The sequence below is a fragment of the Haliotis rufescens genome, unplaced genomic scaffold (assembly GCF_023055435.1).
Source record: "Haliotis rufescens isolate VD_foot unplaced genomic scaffold, xgHalRufe1.0.p SCAF_2, whole genome shotgun sequence".
In the NCBI taxonomy this organism is placed as follows: domain Eukaryota; kingdom Metazoa; phylum Mollusca; class Gastropoda; order Lepetellida; family Haliotidae; genus Haliotis; species Haliotis rufescens.
The window spans coordinates 51,894,143-51,909,356 of NW_025963890.1; the positions used below are offsets into that span (position 1 = coordinate 51,894,143).

General features: G+C 43.7%; 1 protein-coding gene across 11 annotated transcripts in view; it reads right to left on the minus strand.

The window, feature by feature from the left end:
- LOC124126572 (collagen alpha-1(IX) chain-like) overlaps positions 1–15,214 on the minus strand; it is a 250,922-nt gene that overhangs the window by 123,041 nt on the left and 112,667 nt on the right. For all 11 annotated transcript variants that reach the window (XM_048400127.1, XM_048400125.1, XM_048400134.1 and 8 more), the window contains exon 3: positions 434–502. In XM_048400127.1, coding sequence (XP_048256084.1) covers positions 434–497 — 64 coding nt within the window. In that variant the 5' untranslated portion in view covers positions 498–502. The remainder of the gene's footprint in view (positions 1–433; positions 503–15,214) is intronic.

Sequence of the window (15,214 nt, forward strand, 5' to 3'; positions counted from 1 at the left end):
CTACCAAGATCTCAATGCATCAAAAAATGAGAAGTACTTTTCCAAAATGAACATACCTATTTAAGAACTCGCAAATGTATATTTTCAACACGAGATAAGTTTTCAAAACCCCATACTTCGCAACCATAAAACAGAACAGGAGTAACTAAAGTATCACACAGTTTCAAAATACAGTCAACAGACAGATTTAGTTTTCTAAAACGAAAACCATAACTTTGGTTTCTTTTCATATAGAATATGTTTAGTCTTTGTCTGCGAAGTGACCAACGTACTACAGCTGTCATCAGTGAATGGTTGATGGTGATGTTGCTTCGTGAAGCTGGCGCAGGTTCGCCTCCCATCCAAAGCTGCGTACACACATTGGGAACTGGAACCCTACCAGGGATGAAAGGGATGCATGTTGATAGGTGTGTAAGGAAGATGTCGTACTTACGGCTAGATACACTGCTTAAGATAAAGAACACTCCTGTCGGGAATGTAGTCATCAGTGGCCACATGTCTCCTGGAACAAGACAAAACACAGTTGTACAAGCACGTTCACTATACACGGAACACATGGCGACATGCAGTGTGAGATAAGCATGATGAGATATGATGTATGATGGGAACTGTGTATATCTAATTTACATATAGAGTTTACCATGGCGCATCGGATTAGGAAGGTAATGACACCACGACACCGACACCACGACACCACATACATGTGAGATATGTCCAACAATGGCAATAGTATCACTGATGTGCTGAGTCTCGATATGTTACTATTGGTAGCAGGGTGGGTCTCGATATGTTACTATTGGTAGCAGGGTGGGTCTCGATATGTTACTATTGGTAGCATGGTGGGTCTCAATGTGTTCCTATTGGTAGCATGGTGGGTCTCGATATGTTACTATTGGTAGCATGGTGGGTCTCAATGTGTTCCTATTGGTAGCAGGATGGGTCTCGATATGTTACTATTGGTAGCAGGGTGGGTCTCGATATGTTACTATTGGTAGCATGGTGGGTCTCAATATGTTCCTATTGGTAGCATGGTGGGTCTCAATATGTTCCTATTGGTAGCAGGATGGGTCTCGATATGTTACTATTGGTAGCATGGTGGGTCTCAATATGTTACTATTGGTAGCATGGTGGGTCTCGATATGTTCCTATTGGTGGCATGGTGGGTCTCGATATGTTCCTATTGGTAGCATGGTGGGTCTCAATATGTTACTATTGGTAGCATGGTGGGTCTCAATATGTTCCTATTGGTAGCATGGTGGGTCTCGATATGTTCCTATTGGTAGGATGGTGGGTCTCAATATGTTCCTATTGGTAGCATGGTGGGTCTCAATATGTTCCTATTGGTAGCATGGTGGGTCTCGATATGTTCCTATTGGTGGCATGGTTGGTCTCAATATGTTCCTATTGGAAGCATGGTGGGTCTCGCTATGTTCCTATTGGTAGCATGGTGGGTCTCGATATGTTCCTATTGGAAGCATGGTGGGTCTCGATATGTACCCACTGGTGGGGACGGTGGGTAGCCTGATGATTCTCGATCTGGTCGTATACGGTCGTATGTAACGCGAAAAACACTGATGTGATTCCCTTGTGTTTTCAAACGTGAGGAGACGACTATTTGAAAAGCGGTCGTCATATGGCCGGAATACTGATAGGACGTCTTAAACTAGTGATCCCCTTGTGGCTAGAGTGCAGCACCCGACTGTCAGTTAAGGGTCCGTGTACCGCTGACACCCTGGGCTGCCCTACCCTTTATAACACCCAGTGTCATGATATGTTTTACATGTAAAAATTAGTGTCACAACAAACACGTCTCAGAAAAAGATACGCTTTGTACAACTTGTGGCAGTAAAGACCTTTATTATCTCGACATTTGCTCTGGCTAACGTGTGGCAGGCGGTAATGCCAAGTATCTTACACTGATTTAAGAGTGATCTTGGCAGCGTTACCCCCAAACACGATCAATGAATTATGACAAATTTACCACAACTAGCTCTCTAGTCAGCTTCATTTTAATGTCAAGATGAGACAGGTGATTATGTCATCCCTTCAGATTCAGATCACGAACAGCGGTATCACCATCAGCAGTCGGATCTACAGGGCGACATAGCCTTGAGTTAACAATGCGGGTGTTCAGATAACAGTGAACGATAAAGTCAGTGTCTGTCTGACAGTTCAGACCGCACATCGTGGCACTATTGGCTGACAGCCTCCAAGGCCGCTGTGTTTTCATCAGTTGGTTGGAACCAGGTCCAACCTCTGGAATTGGGCAACTGACAAACCACAAAAGTTACCTGCAACCTGCTGAATTAGAAGCAGATGGTGTTACAATAGACACAAACACTGGCTGTTACACCTCGAACCTACTCACTGTCTCATAACAAGATTACCTCACAATCTCATTGTAAGAACACGCCATGAACACGTTCAGTAAGGTTCACATTGAACCCATGACTAAATGACTCTACAACAGTCTCAAAGTCAAGACTTGGATTGGCTACACCTCGAACCAGACACTTTAGGTCTAAATGACGCTACAACAGGCTCTAAGCCAAGACTTGCGTAATGCTACACCTTGAACCAGCCACTTTAGGTCTAATTGACGCTAAAACGGGCTCGAACCCAAGACTTGGATTGGCTACACCTCGAACCAGATACTTTAGGTCTAAATGACGCTACAACAGGCTCAAAGCCACGAATTGTGTTGTGCTACACCTCGAACCAGATACTTAAGGTCTAAATGACGCTACAACAGGCTCAAAGTAAAGACCTGGATTGGCTACACCTCGAACCAGATACTTTAGGTCTAAATGACGCTACAACGGGCTCAAAGTAAAGACCTGGATTGGCTACACCTCGAATCAGATACTTTAGGTCTAAATGATGCTACAACGGGCTCAAAGCAAAGACCTGGATTGGCTACACCTCGAACCAGATACTTTAGGTCTAAATGACTCTACAACAGGCCCAAAGCCAAGACTTGGATTGCCTACACCTCGAACCAGATACTTTAGGTCTAAATGACTCTACAACAGGCTCTAAGCCAAGACTTACGTTATGCTACACCACGCACCAGATACTTTAGGTTTAAATGACACCACAACAGGCCCAAAGCCAAGACTTGGATTGCCTACACCTCGAACCAGATACTTTAGGTCTAAATGACGCTACAACAGGCTCGAACCTAAGACTTGGATTGGCTACACCTCGAACCAGATACTTTAGGTCTAAATGACGCTACAACAGGCTCGAACCATAGACTTGGATTGGCTACACCTCGAACCAGATACTTTAGGTCTAAATGACGCTACAACAGGCTCAAAGCCGAAACTTGCGTTGTGATACCTCGAACCAGATACTTTAGGTCTAAATGACGCTACAACAGGCTCAAAGCCGAAACTTGCGTTGTGATACCTCGAACCAGATACTTTAGGTCTAAATGACGCTACAACAGGCTCGAAGCCAAGACTTGGATTGGCTACACCTCGAACCAGATACATTACGACTAAATGACGCTACAACAGGCTCGAACCAAAAACCTGGATTGGTTACACCTTGAACCAGATACTTTAGGTCTAAATGACGCTACAACAGGCTCAAAGCCGAAACTTGCGTTGTGATACCTCGAACCAGATACTTTAGGTCTAAATGACGCTACAACAGGCTCGAAGCCAAGACTTGGATTGGCTACACCTCGAACCAGATACATTACGACTAAATGACGCTACAACAGGCTCGAACCAAAAACCTGGATTGGTTACACTTTGAACCAGATACTTTAGGTCTAAATGACGCTACAACAGGCTTGGAGCCAAAACTTGGATTGCCTACACCTTGAACCAGATACTTTAGGTCTAAATGACGCTACAACAGGCTTGAAGCCACGACTTGGATTGCCTACACCTCGAACCTGCTACAGTTCCAATGACCATGCAGCCATACAGCCCACCCATGCGTTATTGCCACACGCCCAGGCTCTCTGTTTCCACATGTAATGTCCTATCTGAACACACGCCGTCATCCTGGTATGGTACAGAGCGTGACTTCCCCGACCCAACCATCAGTTGTGAGCGGCCATGTTCTACCTGACCACCTGGAGACCTACAGCCCGACACAGCGAGTATTTTGTTCCGCCATCCAAGTTTATTTTCTTGTTATTGTCATCACCAGTTCCCATGTAAATGTTTGCCTGGTATATTTCCCTCATCTTAGATGTATCCATCAGCAGGAGGTAATCGGCTGGCCCACTATCAACCACACCGACAGATGGGACTACCAGGGGTAAGACAATCATCCTTGTACATTACAACAATATTATCAAACAATACACACTGAAGATGGATCTGTCATGCTTACATTCAGCTGGATGCTAATGATCCTGGATGAACAAATATCTGTTTCAAGTAAAGTATGTTGCAGATAATAAACAAAGCTTAGCAATCCCTGTGTATTTTTCAAGCAACCTCCAAACAACTCCAAGTAATAAAAGTATTTCTGTTATTCCAAGTGTCTGTATTTGTATGTTTTCCCCAACCCGGAAGTGTTGAACGTTGCCGGTGTTTATTGCGGTGATGTAACTGGCCGAAGCTGAATGCATCTCCCACCTACACTGTAGACACTTGTCTCCCGAGGAGGCACCTAGCCCTATATATAGTGAATATATGCGCCACCTCGCCTTGCCAACCCTAATCCGTGGGTGTGTTATCAAAGATGTTGTTGGTGAGAGATAATAATGTTATGACTGGGTCTCAGAGAACTGTGCTGCTGCAGGATTCCGTGCTGTGAATCACACCCTCAACTGCTTACTCAGACAGATCCCATCGCTGCAACTGGTGCACATGTGCAGCTGTCTTTCACCACGTTGATACTGACCCCTTGTCCAAGATGGAGACGAATCATCTGGCTACTAGAAGTCGTAGCAACGTCAGTAGGCGGTCAGTCGCTTGTAGGTAAATTGTCAGTGACCAGTCAGTACTAAATCAGTGGACGGGCAGTAGTTTGTAATAGCCAGTACACAGACAGTCTGAAGTTTGTAGCCTATTACTAGCCTATCACAAGCAAAGGTTTCTGGGTACCTATATGTTCTATAAGAGGCTAGTCTGTATCCTGTCAGTAGCTATTCGGTAGCTAGTCAGTTAATGTCAGTACCAAGTAGGAAGCCAGTTACTCATTTGTCAGTCAGTCGTTGTTGGTAGTTTATTAGTAGTCAGTAGCGCGAGGCAGCAAGTTAGTTGGCATGTCATACTATCTGTTGTTTGCCTTATCACGGGTGTGTTACACTGTCTGCTGTTTGCCTTATCACGGGTGTGTCATACTATCTGCTGTTTGCCTTATCACGGGTGTGTCATACTATCTGCTGTTTGCCTTATCACGGGTATGTCATACTATCTGTTGTTTGTCATATCACGGGTGTGTCATACTATCTGTTGTTTGCCTTATCACGGGTGTGTTATACTATCTGCTGTTTGCCTTATCACGGGTATGTCATACTATCTGCTGTTTGCCTATTCACGGGCATGTCATACTATCTGCTGTTTGTCATATCACGGGTGTGTCATAATATCTGCTGTTTGCCTTACCACGGGTGTGTCATACTATCTGCTGTTTGCCTTAACACGAGTATGTCATACTATCTGCTGTTTGCCTTAACACGGGTGTGTCATACTATCTGCTGTTTGCCTTAACACGGGTGTGTCATACTATCTGTTGTTTGTCATATCACGGGTGTGTCATAATATCTGCTGTTTGCCTTAACACGGGTGTGTCATACTATCTGCTGTTTGCCTTATCACGGGTATGTCATACTATCTGCTGTTTGCCTTATCACGGGTGGGTCATACTATCTGCTGTTTGCCTATTCACGTGCATGTCATACTATCTGCTGTTTGTCATATCACGGGTGTGTCGTAATATCTGCTGTTTGCCTTATCATGGGTGTGTTATACTATCTGCTGTTTGCCTTATCACGGGTGTGTTATAATATCTGTTGTTTGCCTTATCACGGGTGTGTCATACTATCTGCTGTTTGCCTTAACACGGGTATGTCATACACTCTGTTGTTTGCCTTAATACGGGTATGTCATAATATGTCTTGTTTGCCTTAACACGGGTATGTCATACACTCTGTTGTTTGCCTTAACGCGGGTATGTCATACTATTTGTTTGCTTTAAAAACGTGCATGTCATACTACGCGTGTGTGTGTGTGTGTGTGTGTGTGTGTGTGTGTGTGTGTGTGTGTGTGTGTGTGTGTGTGTGTGTGTGTGTGTGTGTGTGTGTGTGTGTGTTTGTGTGTGTTTGTGTGTGTGTGTGTGTGTACCAGTCCGGACTGATGCCGATTTGTAGTGCTAGCTCATTGAGATACCATGCCGCAGTTTAACATGAATACCCCACTCAGACACAGTTTACTGACTCCAAGCCGACCAGCCCTTGTTTTAGCCCCTTAATGCCGAGCGCCAGACAGGGTAACAACAAGTACCATATTTTAACGTCTTTTGGTATGACGCGGCTGGGGGTCGAACCCCGAACCTTCCGCTCTCCGGGCGGACGCCCTACCACTAGACCACGGAGGCGGTCTACATGCATTGTGAAGTAGTCAGCAACATTCTTCTGTTCAGACACAGACTCTGGAAACACGAGGGCAAGGATGCGTTGTTCTGAATTGCGATTATTTTAATCTCTGATTCTGAATGAGAGAGCGTTGGCTGTAATTGCCTCACTATCTTTCTCTTTATACAAATCTATTTCTGCAGGGCCTAAGGAGAGTTCCCGACTTAACAGGTGCAAAGGTGATAACAGAAAGACAGTCAATGATTTGGCACCCAGCAGCGTATCCTAAAGAGAAATACATGTACATGTAGATGCATTTGTAAGTATAGAATACTCCCACTTTCCACATAACCAGGGTATAAGGCACTATAACACACGAGAGTGACTGGAAGGTTCTGAGCCTAACAATGAAAGGTCGATGGACACCCTACACATGTTTACAGGCATCATCTGAACTAAATACACAACAAGGCAGCATATGTCTGCAGGCATCAAGGTGACTAGATTTATCCATTGAGGACAAACATTTGGTGGCTTCAGCGCTGTCATCAAGCATCTCCAACTTTAAAGGCATCCAGTAGACATCCTGGTCTGTCTTACAGACCCTGATACAAATATATATCAAATACAGCCCATGCAAGTCTATAATGTTTGGCAAGTCTAGATCACTGCAGTATCAGGAAATGAAGAGAGTCACTGGGCTCCTTTTTATTATATTTTTATTAAGATAACTGAAGTGGTTTTTTTATGTACGATATGTTCATTTCAGAGACTAGATTTTAGTCTATAGACATCCATGCGGACATGGTGTCACCCAGAGGAGTTGAAGAGCCTTCTTTTGCCACTGTTAAGAGTTGAGTTGGTTTAAAAGGGGGAGACAGAGCCTCGAAGATGATCCAAGGTCAGTGAGACATTCAACTGCTACTACTTAAGGAAATGTTGATAAAATACATGATCTGAGTTATGAAGATCGGCGAGTCACCACACGCCACAAAGCCAATACAGTGGTATCTGTCATGAGAGAGTTGAGAACATTCTGAGCTCGGAATGACAGAGTCTGGGATCCAAGGCTTCGTATTCCTGATCAGAAACGCGCCAGGTTCGTAACCTCTCGTGAGTATTCACGTCGTTTTGAAGCAGACCCAACAGATTTCAAGGAGCAATTTGTAACCATGAATGAGTCTTGGTTTCAACACCATCAGCCAGAGAGTAAACAACATTCAAAGCAGTGGAAACATCTACCGTCTCCTCCTCCAAAGATGTCAAAGTCTGCTCCATTAGCTGGTAAGGTAATGACTTCGGTTTTCTGGGATTCCAAAAGAATCCTACTATTGAACCGAAAGGTCAAACCACCAAGGGCCAGTTATGCTCAACTATGAAGGTAGTGACCTGGCGTGACTCGCCGGTGTCCCGGTATAAACTCTCCCCCGTACAAATTCTCCCCCTGAGATTTTACACCGGTTCTCCCCCGGAGAATCTGTTCTGAAATAAAATCTACCCCGGTCGGATATATTTCGAGCCCCCGTCAGTATAAAGTCTCCCCCCTGACTATTCGGTTTGTTGCAATGTCTTTAAGTACGTGACTCGCCGGCTTGGGGTGATGTGACCTGACCTGACTCGCCGACTTGGGGTGATATGACCTGACGTGACTCGCCGGCTTGGGGCGAGGCGACCTGACTCCCTGGATTGGGGTGATGTGACCTGACTCGCCGGCTTGGGGCGAGGTGACCTGACGTGACTCGCCGGCTTGGGGCGAGGTGACCTGACGTGACTCGCCGGCTTGGGGCGATATGACCTGACGTGACTCGCCGACTTGGGGCGATATGACCTGACGTGACTCGCCGGCTTGGGGCGAGGTGACCTGACGTGACTCGCCGGCTTGGTGCGATATGACCTGACGTGACTGGCCGGCTTGGGGCGAGGTGACCTGACGTGACTCGCCGGCTTGGAGCGATATGACCTGACGTGACTCGCCGGCTTGGGGCGATATGACCTGACGTGACTGGCCGGCTTTGGGCGATATGACCTGACGTGACTGGCCGGCTTGGGGAGAGGTGACCTTACACATGGCCAAGGTATAATATATTATTATATAAACCCACCTTTCACATTACCTGGGTTTAATAAAATATTATGTAAACATGGCCTAGATATGATGCAGGATTATACACACCCACCCTACACAATTTCTGGGTTTAATAAAGTATTAGATACACCCGCCTTACACATTGCCTGGGTATAATACATTATTATATAAACCCACCTTTCACATTACCTGGGTTTAATAAAATATTATATACACCCAACTTACACATGGCCTAGATGTAATACATTATTATATACACCCACTTTACACATGGCCTAGGTATAATACAGGTTTATATACACCCGGCTTACACATTGCCAAGGTATAATACATTATTATATACGTCCGCCTTAAACATTACCTGGGTTTAGTCAAGTATTAGATACACCCACCTTGCACATTGACTAGGTATAATACATTATTATATACACCCGCCTTAAACATGGCCAAGGTATAATGCATTATTATATAAACGCACCTTAAACATTACCTGGGTTTAGTAAAGTATTATATACACATGGCCTAAATATAACACAGGATTATATAAACCCACCTTAAACATGGCCTAGATATGATACAGGATTATACACACACATACCTTACAAATGGCCTAGATATAATACAGAATTATATAAACCCGAGTTACACATTGCCTGGTTTGAATAAAATAATATATACACCCGCCTTACACGTTGCCTAGGTGTAATACATTATTATATACACCCACCTTACACAATTCCTGGGTTTAATAAAGTAATATATACACCCACCTTACACATTTCCTGGGTTGAATAAAGTAATATATACACCCGCCTTACACATTGCCCCGGTGTAATACATTATTAGATACACCCACCTTACACAATTCCTGGGTTTAATAAAGTATTAGATACACCCGCCTTACACATTGCCTTGGTATAATACATTATTAGATACACCCGCCTTGCACATTGCCTGGATGTAATACATTATTAGATACACCCACCTTACACAATTCCTGGGTTTAATAAAGTATGAGATACACCCGCCTTACACATTGCCTGGGTATAATACATTATTAGATACACCCGCCTTACACATTGCCTGGGTATAATACATTATTAGATACACCCGCCTTGCACATTGCCTGGATGTAATACATTATTAGATACACCAACCTTACACAGTTCCTGGGTATATTACAATATTATATAAACCCACCTTACACAGTTCCTGGGTTTAATAAAGTTTTAGATACAACCACCTTACACAGTATCTGGGTTTAATACATTATTAGATACACCCACCTTACACATTGCTTGGGTAAAATACATTATTAGATACACCCACCTTACACAGTTCCTGGGTATATTACAATATTATATAAACCCACCTTACACAGTTCCTGGGTTTAATAAAGTTTTAGATACAAGCACCTTACACAGTGTCTGGGTTTAATACATTATTAGATACACCCACCTTACACAGTTCCTGGGTATAATACAATATTATATAAACCCACCTTACACAGTTCCTTGGTTTAATAAAGTATTAGATACAACCTTCTTACACAGTGTCTGGGTTTAATACATTATTAGATACACCCACCTTACACAGTTCCTGGGTATAATACAATATTATATAAACCCACCTTACACAGTTCCTGGGTTTAATAAAGTATTAGATACATCCGCCTTACACATTGCCTGGGTTTTATACATTATTAGATACACCCACCTTACACAGTTCCTGGGTATAATACAATATTATATAAACCCACCTTACACATTGTCCGGGAAAAAAGCAGTCTAAAATACAACCACACTTCCAATGTACTTATTGACCAATACAATACCTAAAAATACTCAGCTCAAACCAACCATTACACTTTGTGTACAGGATCGAAGACTTTTTCACTGCTTTGAAATGCACTCACCTGACACATTGACTAGGCCCAATACCGTAGAATAGACACACCATTTCAATACACCTCAACCCGAACACAACAACATCGGGTACATGTCCACCGTATCCTACACATCCACCTTATATATTGCCTTGGTTCAGGATTGTAGACGTATTCTGTTCACTACACGCCCATGAACAAGAAATCTGTGAAATTAATAGGCTTGATTACACTTTCAGGCCATATGTCGAGAATCAAACTTTCATTTGTTTGTAGAAAACGGAAATGCCTTCAAATGCTTAAAGTGTTACAAGCATCTGATTCCCCAGAAGGAAACATCTCCAGTACTGTGGGGAGATGGACTGGAAATGTCACACGTCGGCTTAATAACGGACGTGACAGATGACAAACATGTGACATGGACACATGGGGCTGTTGGTCAGTGTGGACATGGGGGTATGGAGTTGTTGGTCAGTGTGGACATTGGGGTATGGAGTTGTTGGTCAGTGTGGACATGGGGGTATGGAGTTGTTGGTCAGTGTGGACATGGGGGTATACAGTTGTTGGTCAGTGTGGACATGGGGGTATGGAGTTGTTGGTCAGTGTGGACATGGGGGTATACAGCTGTTGGTCAGTGTGGACATGGGGGTATACAGCTGTTGGTCAGTGTGGACATGGGGGTATACAGCTGTTGGTCAGTGTGGACATGGGGGTATACAGCTGTTGGTCAGTGTGGACATGGGGGTATACAGTTGTTGGTCAGTGTGGACATGGGGGTATGTAGCAAGTATTGGACAACACATACACGATATAATCAATCTCTCTCTCTCTCTCTCTCTCTCTCGCTCTCTCTTTCTCTCTCTCTCTCTCTCTCTCTCTCTCTCTCTCTCTCTCTCTCTCTCTCTCTCTCTCTCTCCAGGTGCTCAGCAGGTCACTGACCCGCACCCTGGGCGCCACGTGGTCATCAGAAGCCACGTGGTAATGCCGAGTACTAGGCAGCTATGTCTGAATAATGTAGACGTGAAGTATTGGTGAGTTGGCATTCAGGGTGTCAGGTGTTGCTGACGTGATGGTGTGAGGAAGATGTGCGCTGCACGTGGCACATCGGGAATACTATGTACTACATATATTTCTCAGATGGGATATGTAAAACACGACCGACCGGAAATAGCTGTGATGACATGGGTAATTGTGCCCTCTAGAAACAGGTTATCACAACAACAAGAATGGCTTTCTCTTCCTTTAATTGGTGACCTGTGTTATTGGAACGTTCTTTAGTAAAGTGTAATGTCTGGAGGGGACTAGAGTCCTCCATGACTGACATGCGCCTTCTTATTTTGAACATTTATTGTCAAAGTCTATCTGGATTTTGAAACTAAGAAACTGACACGGTCTGGCTGCGAGAGACAGTCTGGCCACACCCAGCAACACAGGCTCAGCTATAGATGTACCGTGTGACTACAAGCTGGAGCAGCTAATCAACGGTGTTTGGCTGATATGTGCACAGTTTTGTAATTATTGTGACCTAGATTTGATGATGTTATTACAAGTGTAACAAACAAGACGTATTTTTGTTCGGATTAAAAAGCTCGTTATATGCCAGAATGTGTATGTCCTGTCACAGTGCCTCCTGTACATCAGGCCACCTATATCATATTCTGAATTCTCCCCAACGATACCTTGCCCTCGGGCTATGTCATACTCCAAATGATATACTGAAGGTATGTATCATTGATATGCTCCTAATGACATACCTTCAGTATATCATTGGGAGTATGTCATTGAAAACATACCATTCGGTATCTCATTGGGAGTATATCGTTGAAAACATACCCTTAAGTATATCACTGGGAGTATGTCATTGAAAACACACCCTTAAGTATGTGATTGGGAGGATGTAATTGAAAACATACCCTTCAGTATATCATTGAGAGTATGTCATTGAAAACATACCCTTCAGTATATCATTGGGAGTATGTCATTGAAAACATACCTTTCGGTATATCATTGGGAGGATGTCATTGAAAACATACCCTTCAGTATATCATTTGGAGTATGTCATTGAAAACATACCTTTCGGTATCTCATTGGGAGTTTGTCCTTGAACATATACCCTAACATACATCATGTGCAGTATGCTATTCACACAATTTCTCCCACCAAATAAGGTGCAGTATTTCATTTATTGATCTCCATATGGGGTCAGCAATATTCCCACAACATCCTTCAGTATATCATTGGCAGTATGTCATAGAAAACATACCTTCAGTATATCATGCACAATGTCATTAAAAATCACAGCCTCCAGTTTATCACTGAATCACGCTTTTACATTCGCACACACCCTTGTCAAATATGTCACCTATAGTATATCGTTTCGACAACATCATTGTATGTTTAACAAGTGAAGTATGTCCTTTCACTGAGTCTCAGATGGAGATGCAGACACCGAAGATGCTGACGTGGCCTATATGCCGTGGGAGATATTGCAACAACCTCTGCAGCCCATGTTACGTGTAGTCACGCACGTCTGTGTTAACTAAGACTGTGAACACTTCTGTTATGGCAATTATATAAATTAATAAATGTTCTTCCGAAGTGGGTATAGACCAGATGGTCACACTGCAATCGCACTGTTCCTGATGTCTGTGTGCCTGCAAGTGTCCACGTGGCGGTGGTTCACAGCAGCCGACCAGTACGTAGCATGTCGCAGTCCATTGCAAGTCGCAGGGGAACATTCACCCTGCCTACAGACACAGCTGACGAATAAATCGGGGGCAACAGTACCCTTGCTAAATAGCAAATGGCCGATAAACAGACGGGCAACAGACACCTTGGCTGTAGCAAGTTTGCGGGAACAGTGGCTTACCGTATAGCCTGGGAACTGAAACAATTTTACGTTCAAATGAACGATACCAGAGGCTTTAGGAATGTACATTAAGTATGTGGCATTACATTACATATGACTTGACGTTTCTGCATTAATGTCTGCACCTGCACATCTTATGTTTACTTCGTAGATTCAAAACATGGTTTTCCTATTGGCTATGCTGTACATTTCGTGCTATACTTGGATCATTATTTAATGAAATCGCAAGAAAATGAAATTTTAACAAGTCAGCACGATGGACGTTACGTGAAAACAAACATGTTTGAAATCAATGAGTTACGGTAGCCGTGCGTGTATGTCCTTGAACAGATCACCTGGCTGCTGTGAATACGATGAGTGCACGTGTGTGTGTGTGTGTGATGTGAGATCTGGAAAGAAGATGAACACACGTGCATGTACTAGTATGTACGATGACACTATCACGTCAGATCAGCTGGCTGCTGCAAATAGGATGAGTGCATGTAGGATGCTGTTGTATGGACCTCCTGGCTCTGAAGTCTGGGGTATCATGTGCAGAATGTACTGTATAAATGAGGTGACGGTTATGTTTTGTTTGTTTGTTTGTTTGTTTGTTGATTAACGACGCACTCAGCAATATTCCAGCTATATGGCGCCGGTCTGTAAATAATCGAGTCTGGACCAGACAATCCGCTCATCGATACACGCAATTGGGATACGATGACATGCATCAACCAAGTCAGCGAGTCTGACCACCCGATCCCGTCAGTCGCCTCTTTCGACAAGCATAGTCGCCAGACAGTTATGATTGCATGGGGTGTCATGCAATGTGTGCCATAAAAAGTCAAGAAGTATTTTTAATGTCACTATGACAAACTATTGTAAATATGTACATCCACAGTGAACGTCTACAAATTATTATCATCTATTGAAGGTTATTTGATGGCTGTGTACCAGAAAGTTTTCAACATCACTATCACATGTAGTTAACATAGATTAAATACTGAACTAGGAAGGCACAATAATATATCACGACATAAGACATTGTGTACGCAATACAATTTAAATTCTTTGTTGATGAATATCACGTGTTATGGTATGTACTAAATACAAACGTGAGTGTGTGTGTGTGTGGTGTGTGTGCGTGTGGTGTGTGTGTGTGTGTGGTGTGTGTGGTGTGTGTGTGTGTGTGTGTGTGTGTGTGTGTGTGTGTGTGTGTGTGTGTGGTGTGTGGTGTGTGTGTGTGTGTGTGTGTGTGTGTGTGTGTGTGTGTGTGTGTGTGTGTGTGTGTGTGTGTGTGTGTGTGAAGATTTGTCTCGGGCTGATCTAAGGGGGATAGGCACGCGCTGCAGTCAAAGAATCAATTAGATGTATATCTTGTATCTCAAAACAAGGTTTGGTTAATATGCCGTGCGCCAAAAATAAACAAACCCGGCAACATAGCACCGGGAGTATTTCAAGCGTGTAAAATTGTACTATTTCAGAGGAATGAAAATAGTGAAATAGTCTGGAAAAATATCTTCTCTGAAGACGGATTGAAGTTTGCCACCGGCAGAGTAATCAGCTTTCTTCGGTGTGTTGAGACGTGGTGAACCTAAATTAACGGTCAATTGGAACGTGAGGAGTACACGCCCACCATTAGTGCTTGTTCTTGGCAGGGGGTGGGGGTGGGGGAGGGGGGCACCTGTCGCCTCGTGCCTCTCTCCCTACTGGCTGGGGAAGAAGGATAGGGGTCTGTTTAGAGTCGGCACAGTCTAAAGTCTTGTGAAGGAAAGAGGTATGTTTAGAGGCGGCACAGTCTAAAGTCTTGTGAAGGAAAGAGGTCTGTTTAGAGGCGGCACAGTCTAAAGT